The 21,088-nt window shown below is 40.5% G+C and overlaps 1 protein-coding gene across 2 annotated transcripts in view; it reads left to right on the top strand.

Annotated features, from left to right (window-relative positions):
- fam184ab (family with sequence similarity 184 member Ab) overlaps positions 1 to 21,088 on the top strand; it is a 95,612-nt gene that overhangs the window by 63,019 nt on the left and 11,505 nt on the right. For both annotated transcript variants that reach the window (XM_087805284.1, XM_087805285.1), the window contains exons 10-17: positions 835 to 957; positions 1,023 to 1,184; positions 1,403 to 1,524; positions 8,059 to 8,209; positions 9,563 to 9,775; positions 12,917 to 13,070; positions 15,446 to 15,573; positions 17,469 to 17,653. In XM_087805284.1, the coding sequence (XP_087661410.1) occupies positions 835 to 957; positions 1,023 to 1,184; positions 1,403 to 1,524; positions 8,059 to 8,209; positions 9,563 to 9,775; positions 12,917 to 13,070; positions 15,446 to 15,573; positions 17,469 to 17,653 (1,238 nt within the window). The remainder of the gene's footprint in view (positions 1 to 834; positions 958 to 1,022; positions 1,185 to 1,402; positions 1,525 to 8,058; positions 8,210 to 9,562; positions 9,776 to 12,916; positions 13,071 to 15,445; positions 15,574 to 17,468; positions 17,654 to 21,088) is intronic.

The following is a 21,088-nucleotide window of genomic DNA, read 5'->3' as shown; positions in this document are numbered from 1 at the left end:
TTAGAAACACTAAATTGAAATATAAACCATAAAACAACTATGATATAATACTATTTGAAAGTAAAATGATTATAGTAATAGTGTTGTGAATGACATGAGTCGACTGTATACTCTCGTCCTCAGTCATTGCTGGGATCCCATGAAACGATATCGAACTCAATGCACACGAAATACGGGATCTCGCAGGAATATTGCAGCAGACAGCTGCCATTTAGAGCGTGGAAGTTTAATTGCAACACAAAAATGAACAAATGCCTTTAATATTTGTATGTGTATTGTAAATAAAATATTTAATAAAAATATAATACATAATTATTTTGCACACAATTTAGTGAATATAAACCATAAAACAACTATGATAAAAATGTGATTTGAAAGCTAAAAATAATTATAATAAAATAGTTCACTGTATTGAATGCAGTGTCGTGGAATAATTATTTGCGATATAACGGTGTATTGATATTTTCTCACACATATAGTTTCCTGTTATTAGACAAGGGTTCAAAGATCAGGAGGTTCTGTGAACACCTGCTTTTAAATATGACTAAAAATCATGTCAGACACAAGGAACTGATTATTACAGTTTGGTGGCGTCCTTGATTACCATCTGGATCCACACATATTTTGAAGACACTTTCTGTGGTAAAGAGTTGCTTCTTTGCTCGTGTGAGTTCCATAAACTATAGCACCACATGCTGTTCCATTGATGAACTGTTACACAGATTATATGAATAAAACAAATGTAATGTTACCACTATAGGTCAAAGTGAGCTGCTTGGCAGAGGTCTGGAGTGTTAGTAGTGAACCCTGAGTGACAGTTTGATGTCTGGGCAGGAGCTGGAGCAGCAGTTCGAGAGGGAACGTCAGAGTCTGGAGGAGCAGAAGGTCCTCCTCAGGCAGCAGCTGGATGAGCTGGCAGACGAGCTCACCTGCAGACTGAAGGAAGCCGACGAGGAGGCATGGACTTGAAATCTACGCTTCCTCGTTCAACGTCTCATCCGGTTCTGCTGGTGTTTCCTCAGGTGACCCGTCTTCAGGAGGAGGTCCAGCAGGGCGAGAGCAACATCGGTTCTGCCGAGGGGCAGATCTCCACGCTAAAGGAGGCGCAGGACAAACTGTTGGAGGAGCTGGACGCCACCAGAGCTCGACTGAGAGAGACCAGCAACCTGCTCACGGCACTGCAGGTCATTCTGCACTCAAAGCTAGCTTTACTTCTTCTTCCTGATAACATGTTTCACTAACAAACCTCCTCGTCATGTTCTGTGATCGTTCCTGTTGGACAGTTTCATGTTTAAATGAAATATTATTTCCTTCTGTCAGCCGTGCACCAGAGGGTTCTCAATCCCAGCTCGCAAGGCTCTGAGGCAACATTTAACACCCTGTCACTCCATCTGTCCATCAGGGCGAGCTGGAATTCCAAAAACGACAACATGAAGCCAAAATCATCACGACCAAAGAAGATGAGAAGCATAAGATGGACAAGATGGCGCTGGAGCTGGAGCTCAAGTGGACCGAGACTCTCAGGTGACTTGTTGTTTTAGTGACGGCACTGCTTTGGTTAGAATCAAAGTTGTTGTTGCAACAACACAAACAACACAAACAACACAAACAACACAATCAACACAATCAACACAAGCCTATTTCTTCATGTTTTCTCACCTCTTTTAAAACAATTTTAAAATCCAAAGGTTACAAACACTCATGTCTCTGATCTGTTGTAGTTCTAGGTCTTTACAAATGTATTCAAACTACACAAGTTCAATGAAAAGAACACAATTCTCTGTGTCTGTGAAACTAAAACTGAACAACACCTGTATCGTTGAAATCAACACAAATACGGACACATCAACACAAATACTGACACATTAACACACATACTGACACTTCAACACAAATACTGCAAGATCAATACGAATACTGACATCTCAACACAAATACTGACACACAAATACTAACATCTTAACACAAATACTGACACATCAACACAAATACTGACACATCAACACAAATACTAACATCTTAACACAAATACTGACACTGCAACACAAATACTGACACACAAATACTAACATCTTAACACAAATACTGACACATCAACACAAATACTGACACATCAACACAAATACTAACATCTTAACACAAATACTGACACTGCAACACAAATACTGACACATCAACACAAATACTAACATCTTAACACAAATACTGACACATCAAAACAAATACTAACATCTTAACACAAATACTGACACCTCAACACAAATACTGACACCTCAACACAAATACTGATACATCAACACAAATACTGATACATAAACACAAATACTAACATCTTAACCCAAATACTGACACATCTTAACACAAATACTGACACATCAACACAAATACTGACACATCTTAACACAAATACTGATACATCAACACAAATACTGATACATAAACACAAATACTAACATCTTAACAGAAATACTGACACATCTTAACAGAAATACTGACACATCAACACAAATACTAACATCTTAACACGTCAACACAAATACTAACATCTTAACACAAATACTGATACCTCAAAAAAAATACCCACACCTCAATATAAATACTTACACCTAAATATAAATTCTGACACCTCAATACAAATACTGATACCTCAATTCAAGTATTCACACTTTAACCAAAATTCTAACACATGTATTCATGTACTTACACCTTAATCCAAATACTGACAAGTCACTCTTCAACACTTGTACTGACACGACACCTCAACGCTGACTAAAACACAAATATTGAAACCTCAAGACAAGTACTGGAGTAAAGTGACTGCTTGAAACAGATTGAAATGCTCACTTCAACACAAATGCAAACATTTCAAGACTTTTGGTTCATGACAACAAAAATGCAGATTCCATTACTTTAGTGCAACATCTGCAAATACTGACAGTCTCAGTCAGTGATTTAGTTTTTCTGGTCAGAGGTCAATGGAGGGCTTTTTAGCTCAGCATTTACATCATATGTGTGCATGTTTACTGTGCATCATCACGACACAAGCACACTCTACAGGGAGTGCAGAATTATTAGGCAAATGAGTATTTTGACCACATCATGCTCTTTATGCATGTTGTATTACTCCAAGTTGTATAGGCTCGAAAGCCTACTCCCAATTACGCATATCAGGTGATGTGCATCTCTGTAATGAGAAGGGGTGTGGTCTAATGACATCAACACCCTATATCAGGTGTGCATAATTATTAGGCAACTTCCTTTCCTTTGGCAAAATGGGTCAGAAGAGGGACTTGACAGGCTCTGAAAAGTCAAAAATAGTGAGATATCTTGCAGAGGGATGCAGCACTCTTAAAATTGCCAAGCTTCTGAAGCGTGATCATCGAACAATCAAGCGTTTCATTCAAAATAGTCAACAGGGTCGCAAAAAGCGTGTGGAAAAACCAAGGCGCAAAATAACTGCCCATGAACTGAGAAAAGTCAAGCATGCAGCTGCCAAGATGCCACTTGCCACCAGTTTTGCCATATTTCTGAGCTGCAACATCACTGGAGTGCCAAAAAGCACAAGGTGTGCAATACTCAGAGACATGGCCAAGGTAAGAAAGGCTGAAAAACGACCACCACACAAGCTGAAACGTCTAGACTGGGCCAAGAAATATCTCAAGACTGATTTTTCTAAGGTTTTATGGACTGATGAAATGAGAGTGAGTCTTGATGGGCCCGTGGCTGGATCGGTAAAGGGCAGAGAGCTCCAGTCCGACTCAGACGCCAGCAAGGTGGAGGTGGGGTACTGGTATGGGCTGGTATCATCAAAGATGAGCTTGTGGGGCCTTTTCGGGTTGAGGATGGAGTCAAGCTCAACTCCCAGTCCTACTGCCAGTTTCTGGAAGACACCTTCTTCAAGCAGTGGTACAGGAAGAAGTCGGCATCCTTCAAGAAAAACATGATTTTCATGCAGGACAATGCTCCATCATTGCTGGCAAGAAAGGGTCTAAAAGAAGAAAAACTAATGACATGGCCTCCTTGTTCACCTGATCTGAACCCCATAGAGAACCTGTGGTCCCTCATCAAATGTCAGATTTACAAGGAGGGAAAACAGTACACCTCTCTGAACCTTGTCTGGGAGGCTGTGGTTGCTGCTGCACGCAATGTTGATCGTGAACAGATCAAAACACTGACAGAATCCATGGATGGCAGGCTTTTGAGTGTCCTTGCAAAGAAAGGTGGCTATATTGGTCACTGATTTGTTTTTGTTTTGTTTTTGAATGTCAGAAATGTATATTTGTGATTGTTGAACTGTTATATTGGTTTCCCTGGTGAAAATAAATAATTATAATGGGTATATATTTGTTTTTTGTTAAGTTGCCTAATAATTATGCACAGTAATAGTCACCTGCACACACAGATATCTTCCTAAAATAGCTAAAACTAAAAAAGCCCTGCTCCAACTTCCAAAAATATTCAGCTTTGATATTAATGAGTGTTTTGGGTTAATTAAGAGCATGGTTGTTGTTCAATAATAAAATTAATCCTCAAAAATACATGTAGTTTCAGGAGCAGCGTAGAAAAAGGTTTGTTTTTTTTAATCGGAGAAATCCCAAATGTGATTCATCCATTTCTTTCATTTCCGTTCACGGCAGCAGCTGAAGAATGAATCACCTTTAATAAGTTCAACGTTGGAGAAGCTAAACAACGATAAGAAAACCATAGAGCAGACGTCAGGATCCGCGAGAGATATTGACGCAAACTATGTTAAATCACGCGAACCTCAATCTGTCAGCAGTATTTATAACCCAGAGTTACCCTGATCTGGATAAGTTGCTGAGTTCAGGAAAGAAGATGGCGTTGTTAGTTTATTTTTCAAAACGGCTTTGTTTAAAAGCTCCATCTGCTCGTCTGGAACGCTGGCGATACAGTTGAACCACGAATAGAGGAGTTTGTTAAAACAGATTTTCTTCTCATTCTTTTCTCTGTACTGTCGCCCAGGACTACTTTCAATCGCTAACTTTTCCTTTTCTCTCTGTTAAATAACAGATTGAGAGCTGTGGTTATTATTTTTTTAAATGTTTAAGTGACCATCTGAAAGCAAGAGCAGCTTTGTGTTCCTGTCATTACGGTGACCTGCGCTTCTCCAGAGAGCCTGCTGCCCTGTAGTGGCAGAAGTGTGGATTGATGACAACACCGTTGTTGGCTCAGCAGATATGATGGCGTCTATCTTATTATCTGCTTCACCAGATGACATGTCCCAGTAACAATCAAGTACAAGAAGCAACATAGTGTAAAGGTACAAATATAATGTCACGATGTAAAGACACTAATGTGATTCTTGGTACCAGTGGACACAACAACACACTAGAATAATTGATCTCATCACCATCGATGTTTGTGTCAGAATCCGAGCATTTAGCCTGAGACTGAAAACTCATTCACCCCTTTTTCCTGCTTTTCATCCCACTTTTCTGCCACAAAACAAGTCTTGTTAGGAGGACCAGCACTCCTTGAAGTGCCCAAGTAATTTTGCTGAGTGTGTGTGTGTGTGTAAGTAGTTGTGTAAGTGTGTGTGTGTGTTTGAGTCTGCTGCCTTTCGGTCTGACACATTCCAGCACTCTGAGTGACATAAAAAGCATGTTTTCTTGGCTGCTTCACTTAACAGCTGCCAGCTCAACTCCCACACAGCCATTTCACACAAACACACACACACACACACACACACTCACACACACACACCTTCAGATCTGCTCGAAGCAGTGCTAAAGATTGCTCGGTCCGTGTGGAGGTAAAGAAGAAAAAAAGAAAGCAGATTATTGTTCCCGGGGAGTGAATAATGAAGATAGTGAATCACTCCACTGTTCGATTGTCTCTCTGTTGTTCTTTTAAAGAACCGCATTCATCATTCTTGGACAACCTGCCTAAAAATAAACCAGTGGATCCATTAAACGTAGAGATATCATTCTGAAAAAAAAGATTCTGTCTGAACAACTGATGCTGTTAATTATCTGCTGCTTTTACCTCTTAAACCACTCGCGTAGAAACCAAGGATATCAGTGACATCAGAATTGAATTAATTGAATGGATTAATCTACATTATTTTCTTTATTCAGTCATTGATTTTGTACCGCTTTATCCCTTACTGGGGTCGCGGGGAGACTGGAGCCTATCCCAGTATCATAGGGCGAGAGGCAAGGGACACCCTGGACAGGATGCCAGTCTGTCGCAGGGCACACAAAGACAGACAGACATTCACACACACTCTTATAACTATGGACAATTTCCCAAAGTTCTCAATCAACCTCTGTATGTTTTTGGACTGTGGGAGGAAACTGGAGTGCCCGGAGTAAACCGGCGCGACACGGGGAGAACATACAAACTCCACACAGAAAGGTCACAGGTTGGCTCAGTTCTTGAATAATTGATTTATAGATTTTTTTTCTATTGAATGGTTAAAATTGTTTTTGTTTCTACTAATTTAATTTTAAAAATTGAGAATTTTCGCATTTTCATTTAGTTTTTTTGTCTTAAACCACAATAACCTTTAAAATTCAATATAAAAATGTGTTAATACAGGATGTTGGTGTAAGAGTGAAAACAGACAATATTAAACGAGAACAGAGACACTTCATTGAACTTTCAGCCAATCATGTTTTGCAGTGACTTGCGGTGAAGTTGATGGTTGGTGTCTGTAGTGTCAGACTGTAGTGTCAGATTTACACGTATTTAAAACCAAGAGGGAAACTTATTCAATTAGCTACTGGTTATTTCATATCACAACAGCATTCTTCACACACGCACACGCACACGCACACGCACACGCACACGCACACGCACACGCAAGCATGGTTTTGGGTAAACGTTTGAGGCCCAATTTTTTTTAATTTAAGACCCAACCTCCATGCAAGTTATAGCATAAATCAGTCACATTTGACAACATCATAAGACTAAGATAGTTTACAAATTATTATTGAATTAATTCAAGTCTTTATCGAATTGTTGTGATATTTTGTGGGATGTTAGTCCACGTCCTCTAGATCTATGGCAGTATTCGATCGTCGATGAATATTGATTTATATCTTCATCAGGATTATATGACCGCGATGATAAAAGGATTACAAGGAAGACGCAGCTGATTCAATGCTCTTAATTTGAAATATACAAAAACAAAGTTTGATATTCTAGCTCCAATAATAACCAAATACTTAAATTCAGTGTTTTTTAATTTGTATCCTTCGAAATTCAAATTTAAAAAAATGCTGTTAAAAATTGTTTTTTAATTAAAATATCAAAGTCTGTGTTAAAACAAATCATACATTTGGAAAATATTCCCTTTTTTTATTCAATTAATAAAACAAAAAAAAAATCCCACTTTTCAATTTACAAATTATTAAACAAATGTATTCAATACTCAACCCTTGTGTTACCTCTGGGTCAAGGTGACCCAAAGGCCTGAAAACAAAAAATGTGTTTGTGGTATCCCTTGTGTCACCTCTGGTTCAAGATGACTCGAAGGCCCAAAGACAAATGAGTTTGTGGTATCCCTTCTGTCACCTCTGGGTCAAAATGACCCGTAGGTTTGAAAACAAATGTGTTTGTGGTATCCCTTGTGTCACCTCTGGTTCAAGATGACTCGAAGGCCCAAAGACAAATGAGTTTGTGGTATCCCTTGTGTCACCTCTGGGTAAAGATGACCCAAAGGTTTGAAAACAAATGTGTTTGTGGTATCCCTTGTGTCACCTCTGGGTAAAGATGACCCAAAGGTTTGAAAACAAATGTGTTTGTGGTATCCATTGTGTGGTCTCTGGGTCAAAGTGGACAACCTCCAACACTGCATCTTCACCTCGACCCAGAGGCAACACAAGGGTTAAGAAAACAAAATTACGATCTAAAAAAAAGTTTCAACTTCCGGAATTGTATGTATCTGACCATTCAATATTAAGATGGCACCGAAATACTTGTAACAGAGTCACAAGGGTCTGTCCCAGCTACCTGGGGTCAGTGGCGGGTGGCAGACTGGACAGGTCTTCAGTCCATAGCCATGTGAGATGAAGGTTTCTCTGTGTGTTTCAGACAAGAGTGTAAGAAGCTGCGGGAGGAGCTGAGGGAGGTGCACGAGGAGGACAAAGCTGCAGCTCTGGCTCAGATGTCTCAGAGCAAAGAGCAGGAGCTGTGCAGCGCCCGGGAGAGCTGGCAGAGGAAGGTGGAGGACCTGCTGGAACAGGTGAGACCAGGACCACCCCAGGAACACCAGACCTCCTGTGTCTCCTCACGCCTGGTGAACCGTCGCAGCACGACTCCTGACACACTGATCTCACTCTGTGTGTCAGCGACGACTCGTCTGCCGCTCACATCACAGCGAGCATATTTATTTACTCCGCTGAAGCAGAGCAATCTGGTGATGGATGAGAAGCTGCTGATGAGATGCTGCTGAAGAGGGTTTTTTACGGCGCCGTCGCTCAGCAGATCGTCTCGTCTCATCCTCCTTCGCTGATGAGTCCTGGGTTCTGCTGTCAGACTCCGGGATGAATGCTGAGACCCTGATTAGTAACGTGGTAGTAAAATGGCGTCACCTGCTGCAGGTCAAGACGACGTCACGTCAGCGACTCTTGCATCTGTTCACAGAAGAGCGTTGGTGTGACTCACAACACTGGCCCACATTCCACATGTAGGACACGCTGCTGTGATCCGCCTGTGACTCAACCATGGATGGAGGAACTCCATATTTGAAGTATTAATACCTCCTGGTACCATCCCTGCTGTTACTACTTCAACCTGTACTACTACTGATATCAAACCATCTTCTGCCTCTTTTATCAATATTATGACTCTACTACGAATGTTACCACGACTACTACACCTCTAGTACTAATACTACTTATCCTATCACCAATATTTCCTAGCATTAATACCATAACTATTACTTCTACTTCTGTCACTTTTACCACTACTACCTAAACTTGTACTATAACTATTACTGCTATAACTTCTGATACAACTACTACTATTACCAGTGCTGCTACTACTACCACTTTTATTTTTACTATTTCTATACTATCACTGCTGCTTCTACTAAAACTACGACCCTTTTATCACTTCTACTGTTATAGGGTATGACTAATGCCTCTAATACAGCTATTTTTTCTACTACTACTACTACTACTACTACTACTTTGTCTGCGTTAATAAGTACTGCTACAACTTCCACTAATACCACTTATTCTACTAGTACTACAACCATATATTTAAGTATTACTACTACTACTGCAAATTACTACTATGTAACTAAAAAATAGTACTAGTACTTGTACTACTACTACTTGTACTACTAGTACTACTACTACAACAACATCTACAACCACTTCTAGTATTACTACAACTTATTCTACTATCACTATTACTGCTAATAGCAGTACTTTTACTACTATTACTACTAGTAGAATTACATATACCACAACCACTTCTTCTTCTACTACTAGTACTCGTACTAGTTGTACTTACTGCTGCGACTCACAGCTACCATCTTCTTCTCGTGACTGTAGCTCTTGTCACAACAATGGGTGATTCTCGCCTCCAGATCTCGTTGTTGAAGCAGAGTCTGGAGATGCAGCTGTCACAGTCGCAGTCGTCGCTGCAGCAGCTGCAGCACCAGTTCAGCCAGGAGAGGGAGCACCTGAGGATGCAGCTGGACGAGCTGCAGACGGAGCATCAGAGGAGGCAGCAGCGTCTGCAGGAGGCTCAGTGCTGCGCCCTGCAGGACATGGAGCACGCCAGGCAGAGGGACCTGAAGGTAGAACCTTGAGCACTTGTACTGTTTCCATACATTATAGAAGGTCTTGACGTCATGAGCAGGAAAGCTGCAGTGGAAGGTGAAACTTCAGGTTTTTTGACTCTCAATACTTGAGAACTATTTGAAATTTTATCGAAGTACTATGTATTCAGTGTCAGTACGTATAGAAGCCGACAACGAGTCATCTCCATCAGCACTTTTCTACTCTGACAGACGACAGATTTTAGCAGCACTGACAGCTCCGTTTTACATCCAGTGTACACACACACACACACACACACACACACACACGCTAACACACACACTGGAAGGAGGTGCCAGGAAAATGTTCTTCAAAGCTAATCCCACCGTTTCACAGTCAAGCTGGATTTGGAGCGGCTATACATCACAAACCTCCATCCCTTTTTCCTGAGTGTAATTGCATTAACGCTTCATCGCAGAATGGAGGTCAGGAAGTGACGGCCCTCGTGACGCGGGTTTTGGCAACTGCGGCGTCGGAGCCGAACCAAAACGAACTCTGAGCAATATCTTATTTTATATATATATTTAATGAGAGCGACTGGTGTGACGGAGTGTTGTCTCCGAAGACTTTTTTTATTAATATATTAAAAATTTAAAATAAAAACACAGCTAAAATGGTATTGGCGCGGCGCAGTTTTATTTTTGCCCTGGAATTAGAATTTATGCAAATCCATCAGAAACTTGAATTCATCTTCATAACCTTTATGCACTCGCGTCACTACTTTTCATTCGTTTAATCCACTGATCTTCGCCAAATCAGCGTTTTTAATTGACATTTGGCAGATCCAGAGAAATCCTTCAGCCTTAATGGCTTCATTAATCCTTTCGACTGGGTTTTCTCAGCGTCGCTTCCTTGCCCGTGTAATGTCAATAAAGTTGTAAATATTAAGGTAATAAAGTACTAAACTCAAAGCGCGGCGGACAAAAAAACCTATTCTATTTTACAACAACAATAAGACTTGACTGAGCTGAAGACGTGTGCGGACTCATCGCTCTCTCCGGATAGAAAACATCTTTTGGTGTGAGGTTCAAAACATCATCGTCCCTCTATCCCAGCAACCATTACTCAGCAAAAAAAATCCCAAATTGATAGGAAAGTTCAGCAAAAATCCTTCAACTTCTCTGGCAGTCGCGGAACAGACGACCGGCTCATGGCCTCGTTTCCAGTCCCATCCATCTTTGCTCAACGGCACTTTGTCACGGTCGTGAAAACATCAGCTGATCTGTTATCAGTGGCGGAGCCGCGCCGACGACTTCAGGGTTAATTAGTTTAACCGCTTCAATGAGAGGCTTCTTTAATTAAAAGGCAGGCAGAGGAGTCGCACGCCGGTGATGAGGCGTCGATCGATTCCAACAAAGAGATGGATTACAGCTTTTAAAAAACGCCTCTTCTCTCCAGCAGTTTCCTGGTGTCAGGACGAGGATGAATCTTTGAGGGAAACCGTTTTAACTGGGTCCCAAAAGATCCACGGCACCACTGCCTAGCAACCACCCGGTGGTCAGGTGAATCTCCGTCCTCGAGTCAGATCAGTCCTCGGTGTTGATTCCAAGGTTCAGTCTCACAGATCTTCTCCGAGAATCCTGTGTGAATATTCAGAGCCGCTGATTCGTACTCGTCTGCCCGCGGTCCAGCGCGTCAGGAAATTAAGATGCAACAGATGCGGCCGTCGGACGGCCATGAATATCAAGTGGGGCGACCTCGGGGTGCAGCTGAAATGAGCTTATAATGGAAGTCAGGAAACAGAGAAGTGCTTTTGTTTGTGTAGCATTTATGTTGGAAAGTGAGTCCAACAACCTCTAAACTCATGTCCCTTTTTAATATTTTGTGTGCGTCGAGTTGGATATGTTTAACGGGAGTGTGTACAGATGTTTGTCACTTTTGTGTTTGTTTGTGTGTCTACTTTTCGTGAGTTTTTGTCTATCTACGTATTTGGGTCTGTACGATATATGATTAAATGTGTCAGGATATTTGTGCACAATATTTTTTTGTTGATTTAAAATCATATTTTATTTTATGGTTTGTATTTCAATAAAGTTTGTTTTTTATTTACCAAAAACATGAAATTTGTTGTTGTAGTAGTAGTAGTAGTAGTAATAGTGGTAGAAGTACTGTTTTTAGTAACATAGTAGTAATTGCAGTAGTAGTAGTACGAAAATACATGGTTGTAGTAGTATTAGAATAAGTGGTATTAGTGGAAGTTGTAGCAGTACTTATTCACACAGACATAGTAGTAGTAGTGGTAGAAGTCGTAGTAGTAGTAGAAGTGGCTGTATTAGAGGTATTAAGTCGTTGTACTTATACCAGTAGAAGTGATAAAAGGGGTCGTAGTTTTGGTAGAACAAAAATGTATGTTCCAATTTAACTTCCAGTCGTTACGCAGCTAAATTAACAATAAAATATAAGATCCCAGCAATGACTGAGGACTAGAGGATACAGTCGGCTCATGTCATTCACAACACTACACTTTGTATTGCAATTAGACTTCTGGTCGCGAGGTGTCAGAATTCACTACATCTTCTGCAGCTAAAGGAACAATAAGATTCCTGGCGATAATTGAGGATGAAAGGATACAGTCGACTCCAGCAGCTTTTAAAGCTGATGTTTGGAAATATTTTGGTTTAAAAACAAATTAAGCAGTTACGACTTCGTCAAGAGTCATGTGGTCTGAAAATTCTGCAACACCAGATTCAAGTACTCGACAAAACTACAAATATATCCTTGTTACTACAGTATCACTTTATATTTTATCTTTTCCCCTGTATCGTGATGCATATCGTATTGTCAGATTCCGGCCAATACTCATCTCTATTGATTTGGGTTTGTTTGTTGCACTAGTGTGTCCGTGAATCCATGAGTGATTGTGATAAATTGTGTGTCTTCTTTGTGTTTCTACTTGATCTACAAGAATGTTTGTGTTTACTCATTATGTAGTCTAAGTGTATTGGATTGTGTGTAACTTAAAATACAGTTTCGTGTTTCTATTGTCCACAGAAGATTGTTCATTTAAGATAGTGTGTTTGTGTGTACATATATTTCCTTAAATATAAACGGTATAATAGCATTTCTTAACTAACTTTAGTCCGTGGTGTTGTAGTTCCTAACTCCTCATTCCCCGTCAGGACATGGAGGAGAGGCTGCGCCATCACCACCACGCTGAGCTGCAGTCTTTGAGGGAGGCTCACCGCCATAGCATCGAGACGCTGAAGCAACAGTCGGAACAAGAGCTGCAGACGCTGCGCTTCGAGCTGGAGGATGAAGGAAAAGCCATGTTAGGTGAGACTCATGGATGCGGCTCTGAAGTATCCAGGGTTGTGCTCAGAAACCACACTAGACTTGTTGAAAAAACTGCTGGATTTGTGTTTATTCACATTTATTTTTCAAGATTTGTTTATAGACTTAGTTGCGTCTGGAAATATTAAGGCCCCATTATAGAGCTTCGTCTGCTGCAGTGCATTATGGGACTTGAAGTATGGGTGACGATAAAAACAAGACAGACAGTTGAGTTTGCTCAAATATTTTGTCTACCTGTTAGTTGTTTTGGATCGTAAATAAAACATCGATAAACTTAAATATTTCAATTTCTTTTTTCAATATTCTTTTGGTTTTAAATTCCATTTTATCATAGTTCTTTGAACTTTTATACTTCAATTACCTGTTTCTAAAATCACGTTATTTTTATTTACAATTAACAATCAAATATTCCAAGTGCGTGTTCATTTTTATGTAATTAAACTTCCGGCCACTAGATGGCAGCAGTCGTTACCTCCTCTGATGTTAAAGGAACAAAGAAATCCTGCTGGATCCTGGCTATGACTGAGGATAAGAGGATACAGTCGACTCCAGCCACTTTTAAAGTTTGTTAAGAAACAAATAAAAATCAGTTACGACTTCGTCAAGAGTCATGTGGTCTGTAAATTATGCAGCACCAGAGTCAAGTACTCGACAATACTATAATATATTCTTGTTATTACAGTATCATAAGTATATCATATATTGCAATATATTGTTTTTTGCCAATACACCCCTAGTTGTGTATAGTGAGGGAAACAATTATTTAAATAAATGTAAATAATAAGAAATGAAATACATTGAAATATTTCCTTTATAATAAATTAAAAAGAATGATAATTTTATAATTGATATCATTATTATCAGTGATCAATTAAGTCAAAACGTTGTCATCTGTTAGTTGATAGCACTAAGGTAGTGATGAGATATTCTCTGAGAAACGGGAGGATATGAACACGTGTCTGTCAGCAACACGTGTCTTAAGTGTATGTATGTGTTGCAAAAGAAAAATCCCTGTTCACGATCAAACATTGATCGTCTCTATTCATCTTTCATGTCCGGTATCGAGGCGCTGCTCTGTGAACTCTCCCAGCATTAATGATGTAGACGGAACATACAACGGTGAACAAGGGGTGTTTTATCAGTTAAAAGTTATTTCCGTGTTGCTCCACGACTCAAGACTTCTTGAATATTATATTAATATATTCATATATACGAGGAAGCTTTTCCCAGCTCGACAGGGAAACAGACACGAGATGACTTGTGTACTGTAGGAAACCGCACAGGCGGGATTCAAACCTGCAACCTCTTCATTGATATGATCCCACTCTGGCATGGGAACATGTTGTTTGGAGAATACTTCATCTCTAGCAAGTCAAACGAGCTTGACTATCTTTTGACGTCCGTCACACCTGACTGCGTCTCTCCTCCCTCTGCTCCCTCGTCACCCACTTCCACGTCCTCCTCCTCACATCTTCTCCCTGCACGTGTCGGTGGAACCTCAGTTTCATATCGTCTGCAGCTTTAATGTCTAAATCCCGGAGAAGCAATCAGAGCTGCTCGTCCTGCCGAGGTTTAGATTCCACCTGGGGAAACTGTTTCAGTGTGCCGGCGAAATACTTTGTTCTTCTGTGGAGATTTATTGTCAGTTTCACACGAGCATACATCACCGAGTTTGTCCTGAATATATCTGGCAATAACCTTAACTCTTCAACAGGGACCACAATGTTAAAAAAAAAAGAAAGAAAAAGAAGCCGTAATATGATAAAAAAAAGATGAATAAAAAGATCCAATGAATAATGGCATTAAAAAGTGTGTAAATGTGATTCATAAATTGGTTATTTTATCCCAAATGCCTCATTTTATTTAAAGATAGTCAGTTAAGCTGTGATGATTTTCTATTTAAGTGGTGACTAAATTAGAATTGTGTCCAAACATTTATATCATTTTTTTCTCCGTCTGAACTTATGAGAGCCACATGAAGGTCTCCAGTTCTGGACTTTAATTTATTTTAATTTCAAGGCTGTAGAGTTGTTAAAAATGGGTCATGAGTTATGGCTTTTTTTGTGGCTTTTTTCCACGGTGGGTTACATTCTCAAAGCTCCAGATCTCTGCTTTGACGCAGTGTTTGAAGAGTGGTGAACCTCTGAGGAGTTACGGTCTTTTGAAATGTCAAATCCTGCCAGCGTGGATCAAGGTTGAACCATCTGAAGATGAGGAATGAGACACACTTACAAGCGGAATACACATATTTTTATGAACCACGTCACACATACACTTCAGATTAGAGTGTTGATCCTGTTTGGAAGGCAGGTGAGTTTGTGGTTCGTCTCTCACACTTGTTGTCTCTCCTCCTGCAGCGTCACTGCGGTCGGAGTTGAACCACATTCACGCGTCGGCCATCGAGCACCTGAGACAAACCCACCAACAGGAGTCTGCGACGGCGAGGAAGGAGCTCGAGAAGACCCTGGAGAACAGCCGGCTACAGGTGAGTCAACCCGGTGACCCCTGGAAGTCCAAGAATTACAAAGGCCTGACAGTCGATCTGTGGTACAAATGGATGGCGATTTCCATGCATTTGCCATGGGGATACTCTGCCTTTGTAAAGTTAGTCTTACATTTTAAAATGTACATTTATCAAACTTACTTTAATAGAATGTTTGAATCTGATAGTGACGTTTTTTAAACACTCAATGATCTCCATGTTTATCTTCATCCAAGTCTCGTGTACGTTTTCATATCTTTCATGAGAAAAATCAACTTGTATTTTTGTCCGTGGGCAGAATTTGTTTGCTTTAGTTTGTCAAATGTGCATCAAATCAATGATAACTAGAACATTTGCATTTCCCAAAGGAAAACAGTGTGAATGCTGAATCTGCTGAAGCTGTAAACTGTAATGCTTGAAAGTATTGAATTAGTAGTCAAAGTAGAAATGGATCAGTTGAAATGATGCATAACAGAAAAATACTGATGTAAAGATGTTGAAATAAACTGAAACAAGTTCTGAAGGACAAAAAAAAAAGAATCCAAAGAAGCAAAAGAAAAAAGAGAAGCAGGATAAGTAGTAGAATTTGTAGTAGAAGCAGAATAAGTAGTAGAATTTGTAGTAGAAGCAGAAGAAGTAGTACATTTTGTAGTAGAAGTAGAAGAAGTAGTCAAATTTGTATTAGAAGCAGAAGAAGTAGTACATTTTGAAGTAGAAGTAGAAGGAGTAGTAAAATATATAGTAGAAGTAGAATTGGTATTAGAAGAAGAAGTGGTAGTAGAAAATGTAGTAGAATTAGTAGTAAAAGTAGTACAATTAGTAAAACTAGCAGTAGAATAAGTAGTAGAAATAGAAGAAGTAATAGTAGAAGTAGAAGAAGTAGCCAAAGAATTGGTAATAAAGTAGAAGTAGTAAAGTATAGTAGTAAAAGTGTTTTTAAAGTTGAATGAAGTTTCTTGAAATTACCTGAAGGTCAAAGTGGAAGGAGTTGAAATGGGAGTCGAACATTTTTCCCCATTCAAGTGAATGGGGGAGAAAAAATGGTAGAAAAAGAGGGAAAAAAAGAAAGAGTTGAAGAGAAAAAAGGGCGCTAGAAAAATGGCCCGTATTTCGGGAAAGAGCCGAATTGATAAAAGTTTGAATGGTTCAAATCAGATAAAATTTGTAGGAGGAGATGCGGAACAAAATGTAGGTCAGGAGAGCAAAAGTGGATCTTAATGGTGTTTAGTCAATAGTGTGTAGTCAATAGTGTGTAATCAATAATGCCTTCAGCATTCACACAATAACCTCTTGTTGAAAGACACAGAATCAAAATGGAGATTCGAAATACAAATTTAGATCATAGACATGCTTCAGTCGTATTATTATTCACTCGGCTCATGTCCTCGCCTCTTCAATATTGCAGCAGCTCATTTATTTTTAACTAGGATGACGTCGCTCGTCCCAAAACGAGACTATAATTGGATCATGATATTTCGACGACGAGCCCGGATGTGGGTTAAAATGTTTTGAAGTTTGATTCCACACAAACATTTGTTTGCAGCTCGATAGCAGCGTGATGAAACAGCTGCACTCAGAGTCTACAGTGGTCGACTGAGCTCTCACTGGAACTAAAGACAAAATCTAAATGTTAAAATGACGGTAAAAAAGAGAGCAAGTGCTTTGTTTTGATATCTCTTGAGGGGCAAGAAATGTTCATAAAGAGTTAAATTGATTCAATGAAGTTATAAAATAATTGAATAAAAAATTCCTCTACATTAAATGATAAAGAACCTGACATTGCATGAGTCACTCACTCAGAGTTATTCACTTAAATCAATCCCACAAAACTGTCACGGCACTAAACCTTCTCCAATACAAACACTAAAAACCTGATTACCTGTGTGATCTCCTCCCAGGAGCGGGAGCTGCTGGGCCGGATCAGTGAGCTGCAGGAGGACGTGTCCAGGAGGAAGAACCACATCGCTCAGCTGGACCACCAGATCCACACGCTGAACGAGAACATCAGCACGCTGACCAAGGAGCTGGAGCTCAAGGGCAAGGAGGTCCTGAAGATCCGGAGCGAAGCCAATCAGCAGATCAGGTAGGACATGTAGACATCCCCGAGGTCTTCTGTTGCCGGAGCCTCCAGGTTTCTTCTGTCCTTGAGTCGGATTTAGTGAAGGAAAATGAATGAACCATCTTTCACTTGTGGACTGTGGTCTGAGCTGAAAGTTAGCATCTAGCCTTCCAGCTAAAATAAAATCACTTTCATAACTCGACAAACACCACAACTCGTGCTACTCTCTTTTCTCTCACTCCCTCTCAGTGAACTCGTCCCTGCAGCTGCGTGGATTTTTGTGTTGCTCATGGTATACATATTAAAAAGTTATTGATTTTCCACTGTAAATAAATTTGTTGTTTAGAATCAAGCACCAGAAAAACCCACGTCGCAGTTGAAGCTTGTGCTGGTGAATCCGGTCTGGGTTTGGACGGCTCTAGTGCAGAAGTCCCGGGTGATTATCTAGGTCAGCGACACCTCTGGGCGTTATGATTGTCTTAATGTCTTCATTTGATGAGTCAGCTGTTTTGTAAAGAATCCCTTGTGTCGAAGATCGTAAGAGAGTATCGGAATACTTCCTTCACTGTTCCAAATTGTAGAGGACCCAACACATATCCTTGAGGGACACCAGGGGAAAAACAATGTTTGTGGTTAAGATATTTGAGTGGTTGAGTCCTAGATCGACAGGGACGACCTCAGAGTTAGATCTCCTGATGGTCTGAAGCTCTACACCAGGAAGATAGTTGATTCTTTGGCACATCTCCCTCCAGTCCCCTTTAAAGTTTTCTTACCAGAAGAGAAAACATTGCAAAAAAACTCTGGTTTTCCTCCCATAAAGTGATTTATTTACGAGGATATGTAGCTGATCTAATGGTCGTCAGTAATGGCCCGTGTCCTCTCCTGCAGCATCTCCACAGCAGCGATAATAACTGATAATGGCTATTTAATGCGCCGACTGTCTGTGCGGAATCTTGCCCTCTGAATATATCAGACCACGGTCAGACACTTGTGTCAGACAAGATCTGGTACTGACTCTTCACAAGACTCTTCACAAGACTGACCTTCATTTATCCTGGACAGGCCATGAAGAAGGTGCATGGGAGAAGACGGGATGGAATTGAACCAGCAGCTCCTCAGGGTTCCTTGCATGATGTTCTGAATGAGCCCATTGACGTTTGTTCTTAGTGACGGAGTTCACTTTACGTATTTTGGACCTCAGAGATGCTCAAATAAACCTCGAAGGATTTAAACGGGAAAAGCCTACAGTATCAAAATATATCATGATACTGTTGTAACAAGAATATATTTGTAGTATTGTCGAGAACTTGACTCTTGTCTTGTAGAATTTACAGATCACATGACTCTCAACGAAGTCGTCACTGCTTTTATTTGTTTTCAAACCAAAATATTGTATGTCCAAACATCAGCTTTAACAGCTGCAGAAGTCACTGTATCCTCTCGTCCTCAGTCATCGCCGGGATTACTTAATTGTTCATTTAGCTGCAGAAGATGTAGTGAATGCTGCCACCTAGCGGCTAGAAGTTTCATTGCAACACAAAAACTAACAAACTCTTGGAATATTTGCGTTTTAAATAAATAAAAATTGAAATACAAATACAAATTATTTTAGGTTAGATACACTTAAATGAAATAATAATAATAATAATATTTCGCAAGACACTTTACAGTTGAAGTAAGACTATAGTTGATTAAGGAAAAATAGATTAGACCAGCATTTCAACAAAGAGCAAGAAGCGAAACACTGTACAGTGAGCTATGGCGAAGAAAAACTTCCTTTGAGAAGGCAGAAACCTCGAGCGGAACCAGACTCATTGTTGAAGGCCTCCGGCTTTGACCGGCTGGGAGGAAGGATGGGGGGGTAGACAGATGGATAAGGAGAGGAGTAAGGGAAATTATAGTGAGAAAAAAAGAGGAGAGTGTAGGAGAGTCCATGGAGGTGCTGGAGAGAACTCGGGATCTGATGACGTGGTGAAGATCCTGGATCAGCAGCAGCTCTGGAGGTGGAGCCCTGGGGCTCCGGGAGAGAAATAAAAAGGTGTGGGTTTAAACTGCACAGGTGATGAATGTAATGCAGAAAAAGAAGGATAAACGGAGCTCGGTGTTTAAAACTCATCAGCATTCTCAGCCTATAGCAGCTAAGATAAACAGTTAAGTTAGTTATAGCAGCTAAAGATAAACAGTTAAGTTAGTTATAGGCTTTATCGAAAAGTAAGGTTTTAAGATTGTTTTTAAACATAGAGAGGGTGTCTGCCCTCCGGACTGAAGCCGGTAGTTGGTTCCACAGCAGAGGGGCTTGAAAACTGAAGGCCCTGGCTCCAAATCTACATTTAGAGATTTGTGGTATAACTAGTAGATCAGAGTTTAGGGATCGTAAGGTCCTTGAGGGTTGGTAAGTTTGGATTAAATCTTTAATGTATGTTGGTGCTAGACCATGTAAGGCTTTATAGGTTAGGAGAAGGATTTTAAATTGTATTCTAAATTCTACAGGAAGCCAATGTAGGGAAGACAGTACAGGGGAAATGTGTTCGCGCCTCTTAGTCTTAGTCAGGACACGAGCTGCAGAGTTCTGAATGAGCTGAAGAGTTCTGAAAGACTTTTTAGAACAACATTCATAGAACAATAGAGTTACAATAGTCCAGCCTGGAGGTTACAAAAGCATGGATGAGCTTCTCAGCAGCATCTAAAGGAAGGAAGTGCCTGATTTTTGAAATGTTACGAAAGTGGAAGTGAGCAGTTCGTGAGATTTGTTTTATGTGTGAGTTAAATGACCTCGTCAAAGCGGACACCCAAAATCTTTACAGTGGTGCTAGTAGCAGGAGCAAGTCCATTTTGTAAAACTAGATCATTAGTTAATGATTGTCTGAGATGTTGCGGACCAACTAGTAAAACCTCAGTTATTTTCCGAGTTCAGTAAGAGGAAGTTTTTGGTCATCCAGGACTTGATATCTGTAATACAGGACTGTAGTTGTGTTAGCTGATTTCTTTCATCTGGCTTCATGGACAGGCTTCTGCTGGCAGATGTCGAGACACTCCGGCTGTGGAACATCTCAGTGTCCACATCAGAGCTGAGCTGTGAGGGACGACAAATGAATGCTTGATGAAATCATACAAGGGGTCAAAGGGCAGAGTCGTGGTCAGTGTCAGACCATGTCAGGGGTTCTCCTGCGGTCAGATGGTCCATCTACGCTCGTGTTCCCTCCGGCAGCTCGTGAATGTTTAACCCCACACGGCGACAGCATCTCATCGGAATCAATTACTGGATCCGACGTGTCGTTTCAGCGCCGCTCACGAGCCGGAGCCCTCGCTCGCCCGCCGCACCCTCACACGCTCTCTCTCCGTTACGTAACGCTCATCTGAATCCTGGTCATGGAGATAAAAATAGCATGATAAATAAATAAAGAGGGAGAGAGGAGGATGAGATGTAGCCCCCCCCCCGAGGGAGCATCAGTGAGAGAC

Source organism: Callionymus lyra, chromosome 13 (genome assembly GCF_982586985.1).
Source record: "Callionymus lyra chromosome 13, fCalLyr1.hap1.1, whole genome shotgun sequence".
Classification (NCBI taxonomy): Eukaryota; Metazoa; Chordata; class Actinopteri; order Syngnathiformes; family Callionymidae; genus Callionymus; species Callionymus lyra.
The sequence above is the reverse complement of the archived record's forward strand: the minus strand, read 5'-3'. Positions and strand labels throughout refer to the sequence as shown.